The sequence below is a fragment of the Mytilus californianus genome, unplaced genomic scaffold (assembly GCF_021869535.1).
Source record: "Mytilus californianus isolate M0D057914Y unplaced genomic scaffold, xbMytCali1.0.p SCAF_6, whole genome shotgun sequence".
Classification (NCBI taxonomy): Eukaryota; Metazoa; Mollusca; class Bivalvia; order Mytilida; family Mytilidae; genus Mytilus; species Mytilus californianus.
Window position 1 is genome coordinate 63,442,909 of NW_026262712.1, and position 21,954 is coordinate 63,464,862.

Here is a 21,954-nt window from a genome sequence, read left to right on the forward strand (position 1 = left end):
GAAAAAGCGAGACATAGCGATCCTACATTCCGTCGGCGTCGGCGTCGTCGTCGTCGTCGGCGGCGTCCACAAATATTCACTCTGTGGTTAAAGTTTTTGAAATTTTAATAACTTTCTTAAACTATCCTGGATTTCTACCAAACTTAGACAGAAGCTTGTTTATGATCATAAGATAATATTCAAAAGTAAATTTTGTAAAAAAAAAATTCTATTTTTTCCGTATTTTACTTATAAATGGACTTAGTTTTTCTGCCAGGAAACATTACATTCACTCTGTGGTTAAAGTTTTTGAAATTTTAATAACTTTCTTAAACTATCCTGGATTTGTACCAAACTTGGAAAGAAGCTTGTTTATGATCATAAGATAGTATCCAGAAGTAAATTTTGTAAAAAAAAAATTCCATTTTTTCCGTATTTTACTTATAAATGGACTTAGTTTTTCTGCCAGTTAACATAACATTCACTCTGTGGTTAAAGTTTTTAAAATTTTAACAACTTTCTTAAACTATCCTGGATTTGTACCAAACTTGGACAGAAGCTTGTTTATGATTAAAAGTTAGTATCCAGAAGTAAATTTTGTAAAAAAAAAATTCCATTTTTTCCGTATTTTACTTATAAATGGACTTAGTTTTTCTGCCAGTTAACATTACATTCACTCTGTGGTTAAAGTTTTTAAAATTTTAACAACTTTCTTAAACTATCCTGGATTTGTACCAAACTTAGACAGAAGCTTGTTTATGATTAAAAGCTAGTATCTAGAAGGAAATTTTGTTCCATTTTTTCCGTATTTTACTTATAAATGGACTTAGTTTTTCTTCCAGTTAACATTACATACAGTCTGCAGTTTAAGTTTTTAAAACATTTATTAGATTCATAAACTATCCTGGATTTTTACCAAACTTGGACAGAAGCTACTTACAATCAAAAGATAGTATAGAGAGGAATATTTTTATTAATTTTTTTCCTCATTTTTGCTGAGCCTGTGATTAACAGCAAAAAGTAGGCGAGACACTGGGTTCCGCGGAACCCTTACGAATTTTTATTTTGAAATATTCCTAATGATATCAAAAGTTTTAAGCTTAAATGATATGTACCTTTGTTATGAAAAAGATATAAAAAAAATCACACATTAAACACAGATACATTATGTCCCTCCCAAGGGAAATAACTAGTACAAATATTTGTTTAATAGCCATCTCTGTTAGTAGATCACTTTAATTACCCAATAAGGCAGTTTTTATTCATAATAATTATATTTTAATTGATATTGCTATTCAAAATTGATTCACACACATAAGAAATAATTATTTTGAAATTAGTCTGCAACATACATAAAATATTCATAGTGCTTGGAATTAAACGAAACTTTGTATTAATGGATTAAAAAATACAAAATTAATTCATTTTGTCAAATTCAGACCTGCCAACTTCACTATTTATGTGGGATTCCCCCCGTGAGAGGTGTTGACATGAATTTTGAAATTCTTTATTATATAAACTGAACACCTCAACACTGGCATTCAAATGAGTTAAAAGGGTATTTAAGCTCATACATGCTAATTAAATACATGACACTACATGTATAACAGGAGCATAATGTCCTCTTGCACTTTTATATCCCCATGGAGATTTTGAAAAATTGACAGGTATGAAAATTTTAAAATTGATGTTCAATGAATATTTATTGCACTGTTTGTACATGTATCAGTATTAATCACACATAACTGTGTTAGTGGTGCCCTTGCAGACCTGTTGTTTTCTTTTTATTTAAGGAATGGACGAGTTACCTCCATGTAAAGTATGTGGTGGAAGAAGCTCAGGTCTCCATTATGGGGTGATGACTTGTGAATCATGTAAAGTAAGTGTGTGTTTTACATTTGAATTTCATTGATAACATGTGAATCGTTCAAAAGATTCATGAGAAGGCCAAAAATAAAATTTGGATAGTTTGATGTTGCCTACCTACCCACCTAAAAAGCAGCCTACCTGAAAAATTTTATACATAAATTGTTTCAAATTTTTTTTAAAGATTTTTTCCTGCTATAATGTCGTTTTCTTGTCTAGAATATGTAACTTATGTTGTTGGCAAACAAAACAAAAAAATCTCTACCTACCTACCCAACCCTACAAGACATGGGTAGGCAACATCAAACAAGGAATTTTTTTAAGGGTGGCCTAAATAGTCTGGTAAAAGAAGTACACAATTTATATATATATATAGATTAGGTGGTTCTTACTTTCTTGTCTCCTGACAGAAAACAAGTAGACTGGTTGATAAAATGATTTTTTGTCAAGCCTGCGACTTTTGTCGCAGAAAGCTCTACATAGGGATAGTGATCCAGCGGCGGCAGCGTTAGCTAACTTCTTAAAAGCTTTATATTTTAGAAGCTAAAAGATCTGGATGCTTCATACTTTGTATATAGATGCCTTATGTTATGAAGTTTCCGCCTGTCATATGTCTATTGTCCTTGACCTCATTTTCATGATTCAGTGACTACTTGAAAAAAAAGTCAACTTTTTTTGTAATGTTAATTTCTTTCTTATTATGAGTAATAGGATAACTATATTTAGTATGTGCGTACCTTGCAAGGTCCTCATGCCTGTCAGACAATTTTCATTTGACCTCGACCTCATTTCATGGATCGATGAACAAGGTTAAGTTTTCGTGGTCAAGTCCATATATCAGATACTATAAGCAGTAGGTCTACTATATTTGGTATATGGAATGATTGTAAGGTGTACATGTCCAACTGGTAGGTGTCATCTGACCTTGACCTCATTTTCATGGTTCAGTGGTCAAAGTTAAGTTTTTAAGTTTTGGTCTTTTTTTCTAATACTATATGCAATAGGTCAACTATATTTGGTGTATGGAAATATTTTATGATGTACATGTCAGTCTCATAGGTTTTATTTGACCTTGACCTCATTTTCACGATTCTCAGTGTTAAGTTTTTGTGTTTTGGTCTGTTTTTCTTCAACTATAAGCAATAGATCAACTATACTTGTTGTATGGAGGGATTGTAAAGTGTATATGTCTGTCTGGCAAGTATCATCTGACCTTGACCTCATTTTCATGGTTCATTGGTCAATGTTAAGTTTTCATGGTTAAGTTTGTTTCTTAGATACTATAAGCAATAGGTCAACTATATTTAATGCATAAATTGATTGTAAGGTGTACATGTCTGTCTGGCAAGGTTCATCTGACCTTGACCTCATTTTCATGGTTCATTGGTCAATGTTAAGTTTTCTTGGTTAAGACTGTTTCTTAGAAACTATAAGCAATAGGTCAACTATGTTTGGTTTATTGAATGATTGTAAGGTGTACATGTATTTCTCGTTTGGTTTATCTGACCTTGACCTCATTTTCTTGGATCATGTTAAGTTTATGTGTTACTTGTAGTAAAGCTTTATATTTAGGACTATCAACATAAAATCAATGGTTAGTAAAGAAGGCGAGACATTTCAGTATGTGCACTCTTGTTAATGTTTTACATGGACTGTTTTGAGAAATTATCTGGACGGTGCTTAACCAAATATGTGAGGACATTAACAACTTTGCTTAACCAAAAATGTCCATAAAATGTGTTAGGGTAGGAACAAAATATTTCAATATTGAGATAAGAAATCATAGACATTTCTGAGTTTTTGAAACCATAAAAAATTTATAAAAAAATAAACTTCTTAATACCAAAATTTATGATAAAAGAGATGATTTTTCATTTCTTATTGTTAATTATCCTTTTTTAGATGGTGACGTTCCTTTGTCGCCATCTTATGGTGTTTATATATCTCAACTTGTTCGAGGCGCTCATGTATGTAACAACATATTTGATTTCAACGAAAGAAATCTCTGTATTACAACAGGGTTTTTCGATATCACAAACTAGTCAAAACATTTACTAAATTTTATCATCAGTACAAGGACATCATTTGTAAATATAAATCAACATGCAGACATCTTACACGTTCAGGTATTTCACATCCAATATTTTATGGTAATATTCTTTACAAAGCACAAAAATGTCGGCATTTACCTCAAAAGCTAACCAAACCTTTAAACAGACTTATTCGGAAAGGATATAGTTACGATACTGTTGTCAAGTCATTAAGGAATGCATATTTTGGTATTAATATTGATTCACTCATAGGGTCTTTGCATCGGAAATAAACACATTTATTCTAAAACCAGTTGTTGGTATGATATGGGTTATGTTCTCATATATTTTATGATGGTATGATACTAAACCCCTAACGGCAGGGATTGTACTTGATTTTCATATGATGAAGACACAATCTTTCAATCAGTTTAATTGAGGTCTGGAGCTGGCATGTCAGTAACTGCTAGTAGTCCTTTGTTCATTTATGTATCATTGTCATTTTGCTTAGTTTCTTTTGTTACCTATTCTGACATCCAACTTGGACTTCCTTTAAACTGAGTTTTACTGTGCGTATTGCTATATGTTTCTTTATTCTACATTGGCTAGAGGTATAGGGGGAGGGTTGAGATCTCACAAAACATGTTTAACACTGACGCATTTTTGTGCCTGTCCCAAGTCAGGAGCCTCTGGCCTTTGTTAGTCTCGTATTTTTTTAAATTTTAGTTCATTTATATGTTTTGGAGTTTAGTGTGACGTCCATTTTCACTGAACTAGTACACAATTTTATTTAGGGGCCAGCTGAGGACCACCTCCGGGTGCGGGATTTTCTCGCTGCGTTGAAGACCCATTGGTGGCCTTCGGCTGTTGTCTGCTCTTTGGTTGGGTTGTTGTCTCTTTGACATATTCCCCATTTCCATTCTCAATTTTATTCTTGTAAATTTATAAGAATGGGATGCAACATGACTTACATGGAGAATTTTCCAGTGAGATCCTTATAAAGTAAGATTATTTAATGTCAGCAAACAAACTTCATACATTTTAAAAGATGGATTTGATAGTTTAGTTTTAGTTTAAACACATTTTATTTGCTTTGATGCGCAAAAGGGATGAATATAAATAAGTGATAAAAAAAAATAGATTTATTTGGTTGACCTATCCTGCAAAGTGATACGAAATTGCCACTTTTCCATTGTCTAATCATTAGGTCAATTATGACTTTTTAAAGTCCCAACATATTTCATTTCCTCAATCGCAATGAAGATATAGGATTTCTTCATTAGTATGAAAAAATACTCACATTTTTCACATGAAAATTTTCTTTTTGTCAAATTGGTTCTATTCTAAAGTCTACCAAAAGTTTGAAAAATGTCTGATGTTAACCATTGATGCCAGAAGCAGACCAATGACATCAAACTCTTTAGATGCCAAAAGACAAGACTAATGTATTGCAGAATTTTATATTAAACACGAAAGAGAAATATATTTCACAATTTTTTAGAATTGGATATTGCTTGATATCAATTTTCATTATTTTATAATAATTAATAGAAATTGAATAAGTCAAGTTGATATCAAGCGTTATCCAATTCTCACTTGTTATGAACCCTATACATTTCTGTTTTTTTTGGGGGGATGGATTTAAGATTTTCAACCATTTCTTAGACCAATGCTCAGATCACTCAGGATGTGACCTTTTACTGATTCTATCTGTGACATGTCATGATCAGAGTAGCTGAGAGATGTGTCATCTGCAAATAATTTACATTAAGACGATTTTCAGCAATATCATAAAAATAAATGATAAATAAAAGAGGTCCTTATACTGAAGCCTATGGGACAACAGCTGAAACATTGCATAGTTCAGAGGAGAATTGTTTGATTGTTACTGCTGTTGTATGTTGTTCAAGTAACTACCAAGCCATAACAATAACTTGCCCTCAATACTGTAAGACTTCATTTTATGTAATAATACTTGATGTCAGATGTTATTGAAAGTTTTAAAAAGTCACATATGAAGAAATGGCATTTTTTTTTAAATTTTCAAATGAGTTTAAAATACAAATGTAAATTTCTAATAGCTGGTGAACTGCATTTGGAAGAAAACCAGACTGATATTCATATATTAGTTTATTTCTTAGTAATTGATTGAATACAGACAGAAATGAAGTGTCTCCCTTTTAAAAAATTGAAATTATATTTGGTATCTTCCAACTGATGAGAAATTTGCATTTCTACACAGGTTTATTTGATATTATTTATAAAAGGACTGCTACTCTACAGTGCTCATTTTCAAAATTTTATGGATTATGATATCAGATCAAGATGCTTTATTAGGATCTAAAATTTGTATAGCAGATTTTTGTCTCGCCTTGACGGAGTCAAAAAGCAAGACATAGGAATGCTGTTGTAGGCGTCGGCGTTGGCGTCGTCAACAATGTATTAGTTTGTGATTAGGTCTAGTTTATAGTGAACCACAAGTGGTAGGTCGATCATATTTGGTATGCAGTTGTATTAGCATTGGCACATCTTATTACCATGGAGGTTATTTGGCCCGCCCCCTCAGTCATGGTCTATTGACTTTGAAACTTTTGCTTACCGGTATTTTACATGTTTTAGTTTGTGATTAGGTCAGTTTATGGGGAACCACTAGTGGTAGGTCAATGATAGTTGGTATGCAGTTGTATAAGCATTGGCATATCTCATTTCCATGGAGATTATTTGGCTCCTCCCCCTTAGTCATGATCTATTGACTTTGAAAATTTTGCTAAGTTAACATGTATTAGTTTGTGATTAGGTCAGTTCAAGGGGAACCATTTAGGGTAGGCAAATGTTAATTGGTATTCAGTTGTATAAGCATTAGCACATCTCATTACCATGGAGAATATTTGGCTCCACCCCCTTAGTCATGGTCTATCGACTTAGAAACTTTTGCTTAGTTTACATTATTAGTTTGTGATTAGATCAGTTTAAGATGAACTGCTAATGTTAAGTCAATGATATTTGGTTTATTTATTGGCATTTGCAAGTATTGTTTCCATGGAGATTATATAGCCCCACCCCCTCTTCATGGTTCATTGACTTTGAAACTTTTACATAGTTTACAAGTTAATGTTTGTGTTTAGGTTTGTTTAAAGGGAACAACTTATAATAAGTCAATGGTATTTGGTATGCAGTTGTATTAGCTTTGGCACATCTCATTTACATGGAGATTGTTTAGCCATGTACCTCAGTCATGGTTCCTTGACTTTGAATATTTGCATAACTTATCTTGCTTATGAAACATGTTAAAGTGTTGCTATTTTAATTTCAAATTTTGCATAATCAAAATTACAAAAGGGCGAGACATATCTCTGTGATAACAGTTTATATTATAGATTTGATTGATTATCGGTGCTTAATGCCACTTTCAGCACTATTTTCTATATCATGGCAGTCAATTTTGTCTTGCCTGCGACGAAAGTCATAGTATGTGAGACATAGGTATTACAATCTGGCAACGGCGTAAACTGTTTGTTTAAAGCTTTATATTTCAGAAGGTAGAAGACCTGGATGCTTCATACCTTGTGTGCAGATACCTTATGTTACGAAGTTTCCGTCTGTCATATATTCATTACCCTTGACCTCAACTCATAGTTTAGTGACTGCATGAAAAAAAAAAACAGTTTTTTGGAAAAGTGAAATACTCACTTATTATGAGTAATAAGATAACTATATTTTGCATAATCAAAATTACAAAAGGGCGAGACATATCTCTGTGATAACAGTTTATATTATAGATTTGATTGATTATCGGTGCTTAATGCCATGGTATATGAGTTCCTTGCAACGTCTACATGTCCGTCAGGGTTCATCTGACCTCGACCTTATTCCATGGATAAGAAATCAAGGTTAAAGTTATGTGGTCAAGTCCATATCTCAGATACTATAAGCAATAGGTTAACTATATTTGTTGTATGGAATGATTGTAAGTTTTACATGTCCGACTGACAGGTTTCATCTGACCTCAACCTTATTTTCATGGTTCATTGGACAATTTTTAGTTTTTGTGGTTAGGTCTATTTCTTAGGTATTATAAGCAATAGGTCAATTATATTTAGTGTATGGAACAGTTGTGAGGTGTACATGTCTGTCTGGTAGTGTTCATATGACCTTGAACTTATTTTCTTGGTTCATCGGTCAATGATAAGTTTTCTTAACTTTGTCAGTTTATCAGATACTTTAAGCAATAGGTCAACTATATTTGGTGTATGGAATTGTTGTAAGGTGTACATGTTTGTCTTGCAGGGTTCATATGACCTTGACCTCATTTTCATAATTCATTGGTCAATGTTAAGATTTTGTGGTTTGGTCTGTTTCTTAGGTACTATTAGCAGTATGACCACTATAGTTGGTGCATGGTATACATGTCTACCTGGCAGGGTTCGTCTGACCTTTTTTTCATTGAAAATTGTTAATGTTAAGTTTATGTGATACTTGTAGTAAAACCTTCATATTACAGACTTTCAACATGAATTCACTGATAAGTAAAACAGACGAGACATTTTAGCTAGTGCACTTTTGTTAATGGTAAAGGGAGCCGAAGTGTAGGGAGAGAACCACGGACTTTCAGCAAGAAAACTGATAATACTAGTCAATTAAGATTTGAAGGCACCTGCCACTGCAGGGTTTGAAAATCACAACCTCAGTGTTGACAGGCTAGTGATACAGTAGATGAACTAATTAGACCACTCTGCCACAGAGGCTGGGTTCAAACTCACAACCTTAGTGTTGACAGGCTAGTGATACAGTAGATAAACTACTTAGACTACACGGCCACAGAGGCCCCTCATTATAGATTTGAGGCAGTGTATGACACAACACATAAAATCATCAAATAAAGAAGAACATTATGTAAGTAATTTTATGGATTTCATTACTTGAAATAAGGAAGTTACAGCAAACTACTTTCACTTAAAATTGTTATTATCATAGATCTTGTTTTCAAATGTACAACAATGATTAAGTTATTCCTTAATATTTTTCAGGGATTTTTTAGGAGAGCATTTATCAGAAAATCTCCATATGAATGTAAATTACAACAAGACTGTCATATTACAGAAAAGAGAGGAAAATGTTCTGGGTGTAGACTAAGGAAATGTTTAGAGGTTGGAATGTCTGTTGATGGTAAAACTTATTTACTTCCTTGTAATGTATAAATAGCATGTTTTATTATGCTAAACCTGATTAAAATCTTGTATGTTGGAGAAACCTCATTCATTTCAAATAGTTAACTTTGATAGATATCAATTGAAAGTTTTTTTTATGCCCCCGCTGTAGCGGAGGGGGGCATTAAGTTTTACCCTTGTCAGTCTGTTCATCTGTCCGTATGTCCCAAAATTGGTTTCTGTTCTCTAACTTTAGTTTTCCTCAACCAAATGTTATGAAACTTATTCAAAATGCTAATTACCACAAAACACAGATCTGTTTGATCAGTTTGAATTTTGTTAGCGTCACTTTTACACAGGCGTTGGTTCACCAGACAGAGTTTAATGTGATCATAAGTAATTGTTTGCCCTGTAAAAACTGTCCAATTATCAACAGAAAATGGTTTGTGTACACAATATCCAGTGCTCAGGCATCATGAAATATTGTTTCATGGAATGAATTCATAAAAATAAATATCATAGAAAACAACACCAAATATGTTTTATGGTAAATCTCCAACTAAAAAAAATCTCTTAGATTGAGATCTCCCCTTCAGGAGTCTGAAGAAGCTAGCACCTATGCTTTGTATGTAAGTAGTCAAATTGTTCAGTTCTGTCTGTCTGTCTGTGTATTTGTACACATCTATTTCAGTTCTGCACAGTTTTTGTGGTTTCCTATAGTAGTTAAGTCAACTCAGCTTACATATATAGCTTTGTGTAAACAGGACCTGTCAATTTAATTTCTGTTTAAAAAAAAAATTCTGATTTCAGCTATTCAGATGGGGAGAGTCACAATAAATGATAAAGCAGACAGATTGATTGAATACAAAAATAGACAAGAAGAAGAAATAAAACAAACAACCCATACAACAAATCCGATAGTTGTAGGAAGCAATGAACTGCTACAACATGGTTTTAGTGAAGATAAACTGCCAGATGAAATAACCGGAGATTATATCATGCAGTCAAAACCAGATGATCACATTCAAACTCCATATCTCATTTTTGAAAATCAGGAAACACTACTCACACTTGGCGATGATGAATCACAGAACGTAACAGTCATACCAACACAACTAAACGGGATGGAATGTGGAACAACACTTCAAAAGATAAAACATCCAATGGCAGATAAAAATCTTGTGTTTGGTGCCGAAAATTCATCAATCATAGATAGCAGCTCACATCATTCATGTTTCCAGGGTCATGAATCTTCATTGCCTGGTGAGAGGGTTAAAGTTCATTCTTCTAGCAGTTCACATCATTCATGTTTCCAGGGTCATGAATCTTCATTGCCTGGTGAAAGGGTTAAAGTTCATTCTTCTGCAACAACAAATCTTAGTCTTTCGTGTAAAAACTCAATGTATTCCTCTGGTGGTGACGAAAGTAAAATGATACAGCATGTTAAAGAATATATAAATCATCATAATGGGGATGTTGAGTCTATGAACAAGGAATGGTTAACTGTAGGTGGAGAAGACTGTGGTGATGATTGTATATTTAAAAATCTTGAACACCGTCTGTCACAGGAAGTAGAATTAAGTGAAGATACATGTACTGACATTGATGGTATTGTATCATCATTGACTCATGCAATGGACTGTATCCAGGTCTTCAATGTAAAATACTCAGCAGATGAAGTGAAACAGAAATTGAAAGAAGGATCAGTAAGTAGTTAGGTTAAATTATTCCTTTTCATATGATTCAAATGAAAAAAATACATACTTTATCCAATATTTTGATATTTTGACAAAAAGTACACCTATATCTATTGAAATCTGATAAGTTTCTGATACTCACAATTTAATTAGCAACTTTATCATATATTTTCATGTTAATTTCTCAATATCTTCATATATATAATAATTAAGTTCATTCCTACCACTCAGTACATAGTAAGTGCCCCATAATAATTTATTCATAACATTTCATATCATACACTCTTTAAATTTTTTGTCATTTATATTTAAACAGGCTCGTCATGTTGATTCTTTTTTGACTGGGGAAACTTTTATTGGCCAATCATTGAGTTAAAACCAATTCAGCATGTTCAGCACATGGTGATTTTTTTATGAATAATAAAATGAGATATCAAAATGCAATGACTTGAGAACAAGACATTGATCCATTCACCCATGACAGGAAAACAAGACATTGTTCCATTCACCCGTGTTGAGAAAACATTTATGTTCCATTCACCTTGACAGGAAAACAAGACATTGTTCCATTCACCCATGACTGGAAAATATGTATGTTCCATTCACTCCTGACTGGAAAACATGTATGTTCCATTCACCGTTGACAGGAAAACATGTATGTTCCATTCACCCTTGACAGGAAAACATGTATGTTCCATTCACCTTTGACAGGAAAACATGTATGTTCCATTCATCCTTGACAGGAAAACATGTATGTTCCATTCACCCTTGACAGGAAAACATGTACTTAGTATACTCCATTCACTCTTGACTGGAAAACATGTATGTTCCATTCACCCTTGACAGGAAAACATGTATGTTCCATTCACCCTTGACAGGAAAACATGTATGTTCCATTCATCCTTGACAGGAAAACATGTATGTTCCATTCACCCTTGTCAGGAAAACATGTATGTTCCATTCATCCTTGACAGGAAAACATGTACTTAGTATACTCCATTCATTCTTGACAGGAAAACATGTATGTTCTATTCATTCTTGACAGGAAAACATGTATGTTCCATTCATCCTTGACAGGAAAACATGTATGTTCCATTCACCCTTGTCAGGAAAACATGTATGTTCCATTCATCATTGACAGGAAAACATGTATGTTCCATTCATCCTTGACAGGAAAACATGTATGTTCCATTCATCCTTGACAGGAAAACATGTATGTTCCATTCATCCTTGACAGGAAAACATGTATGTTCCATTCACCCTTGACAGGAAACATGTATGTTCCATTCACCCTTGTCAGGAAAACAGGTATGTTCCATTCAACCCTGACAGTATGTTTTATTCACCCTTGACAATAAAACATATATGTTCCAGTCACCCTTGACAGGAAAACATGTATGTTCCAGTCACCCTTGACAGGAAAACATGTATGTTCCATTCATCCTTGACAGGAAAACATGTATGTTCCATTCACCTTTGACAAGAAAACATATATGTTTCATTCACCCTTGTCAGGAAAATATTATGATGCGGATTGTTTCATATGAGCATTTTTGCATTTTTCTAAATCTTGCTCTCAACTTATGAATAGAAAGTTGATTTTATACCAACATTTTCACAACCTTTAATTGCTACATATGTTTTCAAAATCTATCAGTCTAACAATATGGTTATAAATGTTATGTTTAAACAATATATATTCAATTGCAGGAAGCTTTCAAAGTGAAACAGGAAGTATTTGGTGAACTGAGGAGTTTACCAGACAGAGAATTTTATAACTTATACAAAACAACAGGAATTGATGCTGATGGGAGAATGAAACAAATGGATGACCACTTTAGCTGGTATGAGGTCATAGTTCATCAATATGTTGACTTTGCTAAACGCATTCCAGGATTCTGTTCATTATTAACTTGTGATCAAGCAGCCTTGTTAAAAGGTATTGTATTTACTATAGTCCCTGATAAGTGAGAATGTAATAAGTCCATTTTCTCTGTTTTTTGCAAAAAAGAGACAGTATTAGTGAATTGTTAATTAGAACTGGCATTTTAAAATCTTATTGTATTATTTGTATAGTATTTTCTGAAAATTTTAAAGCTTTATTGTTCAATCAGAACTAGCAATGATAAATGCACAGGCATTGTGCCTATTTTTATACGACCGCAAAAAATTTTGCGGTCGTATATTGGTATTACGTCTTTGTCGTCCGAAGACATTTGGTTTCCAGACAATAACTTTAGTATAAGTACATAGAAATCTATGAAATTTAAACACAAGGTTTATAACCAGAAAAGGAAGGTTGTATTGATTTAGGGGGTTATGGTCCTAACAGTTTAGGAATTATGGGCCAAAAAAGGGCCTAAATAAGCATTTTTCTAGTTTCCAGACAATAACTTGTGGAACAGTGTATGAATCTCTCTGAAATTATACCACAAGTTTCCATACCTCAAAGGAATGGTTAGGATTGACTTTGGGGGGTTATGGCTCAAACTGTTTAGGAATTAGGAGCAAAAAAGGGGAAAACAAAGGTTTCCTGGTTAATGGACAATTTAAAAGCAGTGTAAGGGAAGTAATCCAAACACATTTAAAGTACAATGTTGTGCATGTTTGGATTACCTCCCTTACACTGCTTTTAAATTATGTATAAAGAAATTTTGTATTGTCTTGAGGTGATTAGCTGTCAATTTATTCTTAGAAGTTACTATTAAAGGAATAATAATTTTAGCAATGATTATGTATGTCATTTTCTATTTTAAGACTTTTATGATGTATTTAAATTGGTAATTATGGTTGCAAACTCCATTGGAAATTTGAATTGAGATTATGACCGTATCTTGAGGGAAAGAATTTTTTTTTTAGAAAAGGGGGGGGGGGGGGAGGTGAAAAAAAAATCAAGGGGGGGAGGGGGGTATAAAAAAGTTGTGGGGGGGCAATTTTCTTTTTCATTTCAGATTTCAGAAATTAAAAAGAAAATTTCTTCAAATATTATTATTTTTTGCAAAAAAAGGGGGGGTTAAAAATTTTTTTTTGGGGGGGTCAATACACAACAGCAGTGTGTATTTCACAAAAGCAAAAAAAAAGGCGGTGTAAATTTTTTTTTTTTGGGGGGGGGGGGTCAATTTGCAACAGCATATTGTGTTGCACAAAAGCAAAAAATTGAATATAAATTCAAATGATATTACCAATTCTAAGTTCTTTGACTACAGTTATTCGGTGTCAGAAACCTATTATCTGTCAAGTATTTAATTACAATCCAAATTCAAACCTGTATCAAGCGCGAATATTGTGTCCATTTTTGCACCAACTATTCAGGGTTGGACCTCTGCGGTCATATCCAGCTGCGCTCAGCGAAGCATTTTATTGTGAATTATTTTGATTTCCTCAGAAATCTTCAAACTTCTGAGAGGTTAACTGTTACTATGACTACTTAAATTGTGGTCAAGGGTAATAAGTATTTTGTTATACAAAAACTCAATCTTTATACATGCATATGGTTTTGCAATAAAATGGCTTTTATTTCATTTTCCCATTTAATGGGGAATGTATGACCCATATTCTATTTGGTCCTTCACAGATGACAAACCACAGTAACATATGAAGAGGGTTGTAATAGGGGAGTATGTGCCCAGATGAATGGGAAATAAAATGGCCAGTTTACAATGAAAGAAATATATAAAAATAGCTTACACATTGCTTGCCTACCAATTTGCGCGTAATCATGTGTAATGAAATTAACAAACATGTTGCACAAAAATAACCCTTTACAACCCACTATGAAACTGAACAAATCCATAAAATTACATTTCTTATTTGAATGACTTTTATTTGCAGCTTCAAGGTCAGAATGCTTCTTCTTCATCATACACGAAGCTTGTGATCCGGACACAGAAATGGTCATGCTGTTTTCTGGTCAAACATATAACATCAAAGAAATTGTTGGTTGGATGCCTGAAGAATTGCTTAAAGTGTGGACAGAGTTTTGTAAAGGAATACAGAATCTGAATCTTACAAAGAAAGAACAAGCTCTTGTTTTGGCTCTGTTGATTACAACACCAAGTATGTATGGAAATTATGTTCATTATTGAGATGTTTTCATTAATGGGAAAATACGACAGTATCAGGTTCACAATAATAAAAACTTGCATTCATAATTTCAGTAGTGATCTTCCTTCACAAAATGTTTGCAATCACATACATTTTATCTCACATTTTTACCACTAATCAGTGATTCGCAATAATAAATGCACTCATTAATATCTGAATTTGCAGTAATCTGGGTTTATATAACAATTTTTAAATGTTCACCAACATTTGTCAATTAAATAAGTTGCAATGTCTGGTACTGTTCAAGGAAGAGATACTGCCCGTGACCATTTACAATGTTAACTTTAGCAAATACAATATACATGTACTGCTGTTCACTTCAGACACATATTTGTTTATTCTATTTGTACAAAAAATGGTATTATTTGATTCTGTTAGGATTGGAAAATGGGGAGTGTCCGTTTTATTTGTTCATGATCCGATGGCTTTATAACATTCATGATTTTAGAAAACTTTTATTTCGACTAGGCAGCATCCAGCACCAGTTTTCCGCAATCCTTGAAAATTGGTACCCACAAAAAAAATAAATGAATCCACAGTACTGTAAATTAGAAATTATTGTGAGGTTTTTATTAATGCAATATTAAGAACTTGCATTCTGATATCTAATACATATATGCAGATTTTTCTGAAATCTCAATAACTAATCTCTCATTATTGTCCATTCTTAAAAAAATGACAATAATAAATGCACACAATGATTTCTGAATTTACAGAATTTAATTTGTTGAGTATAATTAATTGATTTTTCTTTTTAATTTTATATTTTCAGGTGACAAATACACTTTAAAAGAACCAGAAAAGGTTCAGGAGATTCGTAAAAAATTAGAACTTAGCATTGAACATGTGGTTCAAGGCACAGAGAGAAATTCTACTGCCTTATGGATTCAGATGACTAGAAACTTGATTTCATCATTACAAAGTATGAAGGACATAGAAGAAAAAGAGCATAATTCTGTATGTCAAATGCCAAGTATTGTGAACTTTTTACTAAGTGAATGATCCCATAAGTTTATACAGATTTTCTGGTTCATATGAAAATTGCTCATTTAATGATATTTGTTCAGTAAGTAAAAAGGTAACAATACACAGTTAGGAGTTTAGGTTTGCATTTTTGCCCTGGTGAATATTTTAAATATGAAAGTTTTTGTGCAATAGAATTGATTTTTTAGATAGCTGAAGAATAATATAGCCTCCAAAGTGGGTTTATATGAACATCAAGATTGTTTTTTGCATGTTTTAAAGGCCATTTTTCTGTTTGACAGTCTGTATTTTCACATCCGTACTGCCCATAGGTTCAGAAATTATTGTAGTGTTTTTCAACAAATATTTGACCTTCGAACTTTTCAATTCAATTTTATGGAAAAACGAGGTGAAATGCATATGACTTTTTTTGGAACTCTTGATGGTTTCAGAAAATGTATCACTCTAATGGACTGAATTTCTTCTTTGGCCCAAATTTTGGTTACTTTTGTGACATTTTGACCCCCCTTTTTGCAATAGTTTGTATCAAATAAATGCAGATTGTTGCCATGGTTACACCAAAAAGAGATTATATTTCACCATTTTAACTATTGGAAATCAAGTCTATGGAAGATGCTGTTTCCATACACATGCGCATACATAATACAAACATTAAGCCTGATTTGTTAAAAAGCAAGGGAAAGAGGGTGGTTAAAAATTATGAGTGTCAATTTTAAGTTTTTTTCCTAACTGTACACAAAGGTAATAGAAGATAACCATTGCCAATTAAAAGTAGAAAATATTAAAAAAATACTCTAGGTTAGTAAGTTTACAAATATGTTAAATTAAAACTTTAACCCTCTGTTCCCCCTTCTGTCCAACTTTTGTATTCACTACTGCTTATGAACTGCTTAACATACTTTTATGCCACTTTCACAGAATCTGACAGACATGATGCACTTTTGCATCTCTTATTTCATTTCTTCATGAATGATTTTTGGGTTTAATTAGACATGACATGTACTTATTCATATCTGCACACTACTGTTTACATTGTAGTGTTTTCACCTCTCCTCCTTAACCCCTTGTTCCAATTTATTGAAAGTTTCTCAGAACTTTAATCAGTACATTTTTGTTTTACCATTGTGAACCTCATAAAATGTTTGCACTCTTTCTGAAGTTAGATTCTTAATATTTTATACTCGTGGAAGAGTACTTTGTGTGATCTGGTGTCATTTTGTTTAGCTTTGCCCGCAGTACCTCTAGTTTTTAATGGCATTTGTTTTTATCAAAATGTAATGTTATTAACAGTCCTATTATAACTGCATGATGGAAAACAGTAAAATAACAAAATAAAAACTCATTGTATTTTGTATACACTCAAATAGATATGTTGTTAACTTTGTAGAATGTTGTTTAAAAGCTTTTTATGGAAATGCAATTTGGTATATATTTTGTAACTTTTATCGATTGTTTTCAGTGATCAAAACTAACTACCTGTCAACCTGAAGCATAAAATTCTAAAAGTTCAGGTTATAGGTAACTTTCAAGTAACTAACCTGTTGTGTAATGAATTTTTTGCACAGTAATTTTATCAGTATAGTAAAAGGATAACCTGGTTTCAAAAGAAAGACCAACATTGATTTTAACTGGTGTTTCTGGCTAATGGAAGAACAAATACTGGTCATCTTATAGCATTGTAGTTTTATTTGAAAGGACTTGATTACACTGCTTATTCTAGTTTCTTGGAAACATGAATTAAGTATAATGTATTTAATTGTTTACATTAGTATTTACAGAGAGAAAATTACATATTGCTGAAATAAAAATACATCTTTTCTCATTATAAATGTAAATTGTGAAATATTGGCATGTGAAAAACAATATTTTTATTTTGTACTGTGCTCAATGCTGAGGTTATAGTAAGCATCATTCAATCAGTACTTTAGGAACTCGAGTATAAGTTGGAAGTTTGGCAGTAAAAATTCAGGTAATAGAAACGCTTTTAATTTATCAGTGTTTCCATAAGAACTTGTGTTGAAAAGCATTCGATATGTTCAATATCTTTGGGTGGGTATTCATGACTTTTTGAAAGGTTTAGGATTTTTTAGTGGGGCTTTTATAAAGGTTGGGGCATTATACGACAAAAAATGTATTACTTTATGTATGTTACTTTATATCATTTCCTAACAGTCACAGCAAATTTGGCCAGGAAGTAGAAGACACTTAAAGATAGTTTGGATTAAAAATGCTAGGTTTGTTTAAAATGTTTATATCGTACATTGGAAAAGATGAGATCTGGTTTATAAATTCATGACACAAAAGCCCTATACATGCACTTAATAAAACCCAATGCAAAGGAACTGCTTTTTTGTTGCAGATCTTCATCTCATGATCCCAGTGAGGTCTTACAACACAGACCATTCTTATTTTTATACAAATAGCTTATGTTTGCTTCTATCATATTCTTGATCATCCTTCTTTGTTGGATATCCCACAGAGATTAGGGCATTAAACCTTTGAACTTACTCAGGGTGAAAATTCTCAGATATCCAGTCCGCAATAAATTTTTGTCTCACCTGTTATGAAAGTCACTGAAGTGAGACCTAGGCATGCTATTTTTGGCATAGGTGTCCGCAGCATCAACAATTATTAAAGTTTGTGATTAGGTTACACAGTCAACACATATTTGTTTGTTAAAAATTTATTATACTAACATGTGAATTCTGTAACTTAATATGATTTATTGTTTGCATGAATGTCTTAAATCGGGTCCTACAGCTCAATGTGAGGTTATGTTATATTGTTATTAATCTGGCCAACTTTAAATGAAGATTATTTGAATTTAAATGTTTTCAAAAAAATAACTTTTATACATTAAAAAATTATCAATTTATACATTTATATTCTTCTTTTACTAGTTAGTACCTACTACTATTACATGTTATTTATATGATTGTTGTATTTTGTTTTTTATCGTTAAGTGCCATATTTTTGTTTGTGCCATACATATAGAAATATTTGTACATATAGTTTTGTTTTTTATTATAAAGAAATAAATTATGCTATTATTTTTCAAAAAAACTAAATTTCATATATTAAAAAAATAATCAATTTACACATTTATATTCTTATTTTACTAGTAACTACCTTTATGTATCAATTATGTGGTTGTTGTAATTTATATTGTATTCTTAAAGTGCTATTTTTATATTTGTGCCATAAACATAGAAATATTTGTACATGTAGTTTTGTTTTTTATTACAAAGAAACAAATTATGCTATTGGTAATTCAGAAATTATTGGGTGCATTTATGATTGCGATTTTTAAAGAATGGACAATAATGCGAGATATATTATTGTGATTTCAGAAAAATCTGCATACATATATATGTATCAGATATCGGAATGCAAGTTCTAATTATTGCAATACTCACCCAGTCTCATTATTTCCATTAATAAAAACCATGCAATAATTTCTGAATTTACAGTATTATTAGCCCACTATCGTCGTCGTTGTCGTCCGAAGACACATTGGTTTTCGCACAATAACTTTAGTTTGTTTAAGTGAATGGATCTCTATGAAATTTTACCATAAGGTTCAATACCACAAAAGGAAGGTTGGGATCGATTTTGGGGGTTATGGTACCAACAGTTAAGGAATAAGGGGCCAAAAATAAGCATTTTTCTAGTTTCCAGAGTCCAGACAATAACTTGTGGAACGGTGTATGGATCTCACTTGAAATTATACCACAAGTTTCCATACCATAAAGGGATGGTTAGGATTTGCTTTGTGGGGTTATGGCTCAAACCGTTTAGGAATTAGGGGCAAAAAAGGGGGAAAAACAAGGGTGTCTTGGTTAATGGACAAATATTTTAGTACAAAACATAATTTAAAGCAGTGTAAGGGAAGTAATTAAAATACATCATTTGAATTACCTCCCTTATACTGCTTTTAAATTATGTATAAAGTAATGGTTAATGAACAATTAAGACAATTTAAAAGCTGTGTAAGGGAGGTAAACCAAATACAACGTTTTGATTACCTCCCTTACACTGCTTTTAAATTATGTTTAAAGAAATGCATATTTATAAAGGAAGACCAGTAAAAATATCTGCAAATGTTGCATATTTTTTTTTTTACAAAAAAATCCATATGAAAGATTTGACACCATATTTTAAACTCTACTATAAAATAGGTTAGCACTATGGTAAATTTAAATGGGTAATTATGGTTGCAAACTCCATTGGGGAAAAAGGGGGGGGTAAGAAGAAATTGTGGGGGGTAAATGTTTTCAGATTTCAGAAATTAAAAAGAAAAATTCTTCAAATATTATTTTTTTTGCAAAAGAAAAGGGGAGGTTAATACGCAACAGCATAGTGTATTGCACAAAAGCAAAAAAAAAGAAGAGGGGGGGGGGGGGGGGGTAAATTTTTTATATTTTTTTTTGTGGGGGGAGGGGGGGTCAATTTGCAACAGCAAAGTGTATTGCACAAAAGCCAAAAATTGAATATAAATTCAAATCATATAACCAATTCTAAGTTCTTTGACTACAGTTATTCTGTGTCAGAAACCTTTTATGTGTCAAATATTTAATTACAATCCAAATTCAGACCTGTATCAAGCACGAATATTGTGTCCATTTTTGCCCCAACTGTTCAGGGTTGGACCTCTGCGGTCATATACAGCTGCGCTCGGCGAAGGAATTTATTGAAATTTTAATAACTTTCTTAAACTATCCTGGATTTCTACCAAACTTGGACAGAAGCTTGTTTATGATCCTAAGATAGTATCCAGAAGTAAATTTTGTAAAAAAAAAAAAAATCCTGTTTTTCCGTATTTTACTTATAAATGGACTTAGTTTTTGTGCCAGTCAACATTACATTCACTCTGTGGTTAAAGTTTTTAAAATTTTAATAACTTTCTTAAAATATCCTGGATTTCTACCAAACTTGGACAGAAGCTTGTTTATGATCATAAGATAGTATCCAGAAGTAAATCTAAAAAAAAAATCATATTTATCTCTATTTTACTTATAAATGGACTTAGTTTTCCTGCCAGTTAACATTACATTCACTCTGTGGTTAAAGTTTTAAAATTTTTAATAACTTTCTTAAACTATCCTCGATTTGTACCAAACTTGGACAGAAGCTTGTTTATGATCAAAAGCTAGTATCTAGAAAGAAATTTTGTAAAAATTTATTTCCTGTGTTTCCGTATATAACTTATAAATGGACTTAGTTTTTCTTCCAGGTAACATTACATACAGTCTGTAGTTAAAGTTTTTAAAACATTTATTATACCCCACGCAACGGGTTGCGGAGGGTATAATGTTTTTGACCCGTCCGTCTGTCCGTCCGTCTGTCTGTCCGTCAGTCCTGTTTCTTGTCATTGCAACTCCTCTCAAACCACACAACAGAATTTCACGAAACCTTTTTAGATAATAAGGACATACTATGTAGTTGTGCATATCGACAGGAAATTACGATTCAATTTTTTTCTAGGAGTTACGCCCCTTTGAACTTATTTGCTTCAATGTACTACTGCAACAGTTTGTCATCGCAACCCCTCTGAAACCACACCACGAATTTCATGAAACTGTGTAAATAATAAGGACATACTATGTAGATGTGCATATCGACAGGAAATTACGATTCAATTTTTTTTCTAGGAGTTGCGCCCCTTTGAACTTATTTGCTTTAATGTACTAGTGCAACAGTTTGTCATCGCAACTCCTCTGAAACCACACAACAGAATTTAATGAAACTTTGTAGATAATAAGGTCATACTATGTAGATGTGCATATTGACAGGAAATTATGATTCAATTTTTTTTTCTTACACTTATTTTATTTCTCCAATGACAATGTGGGGACGTGGGTTATGTGAGCGCGCCCACTAAGGTTCTTTAATTAGTATCATAAACCATTCTGGATTTTTACCAAACTTGGACAGAAGCTTCTTACAATCAAAAGATAGTATCTATAGGAACATTTTTAATAACTTTTTCCCCGTTTTTGTTGAGCCTGTGACTAGCAGCAAAAGTAGGCGAGACACTGGGTTCCGCGGAACCCTTACAAATTATTTCTGTTGACCAGCTTTAAAAAAATCTGTGTGGTGCATGGAAAATATAGGAAAGCTCTTCTCACAAAGGAAGAAAATTAATTT

General features: G+C 32.5%; 2 protein-coding genes across 4 annotated transcripts in view; both read left to right on the top strand.

The window, feature by feature from the left end:
* Nucleotides 1-19,028, top strand: part of LOC127704716 (uncharacterized) — a 29,292-nt gene extending 10,264 nt beyond the window's left edge. The window contains exons 2-7 of the mRNA XM_052208910.1: nucleotides 1,773-1,858; nucleotides 8,903-9,041; nucleotides 9,833-10,728; nucleotides 12,430-12,658; nucleotides 14,551-14,775; nucleotides 15,596-19,028. Of these exons, the coding sequence (XP_052064870.1) occupies nucleotides 1,775-1,858; nucleotides 8,903-9,041; nucleotides 9,833-10,728; nucleotides 12,430-12,658; nucleotides 14,551-14,775; nucleotides 15,596-15,825 (1,803 nt within the window). The 5' untranslated portion in view covers nucleotides 1,773-1,774 and the 3' untranslated portion in view covers nucleotides 15,826-19,028. The remainder of the gene's footprint in view (nucleotides 1-1,772; nucleotides 1,859-8,902; nucleotides 9,042-9,832; nucleotides 10,729-12,429; nucleotides 12,659-14,550; nucleotides 14,776-15,595) is intronic.
* Nucleotides 1-21,954, top strand: part of LOC127704734 (U1 small nuclear ribonucleoprotein A-like) — a 1,100,970-nt gene that overhangs the window by 988,241 nt on the left and 90,775 nt on the right. The gene's annotated exons all lie outside the window — the stretch shown is intronic.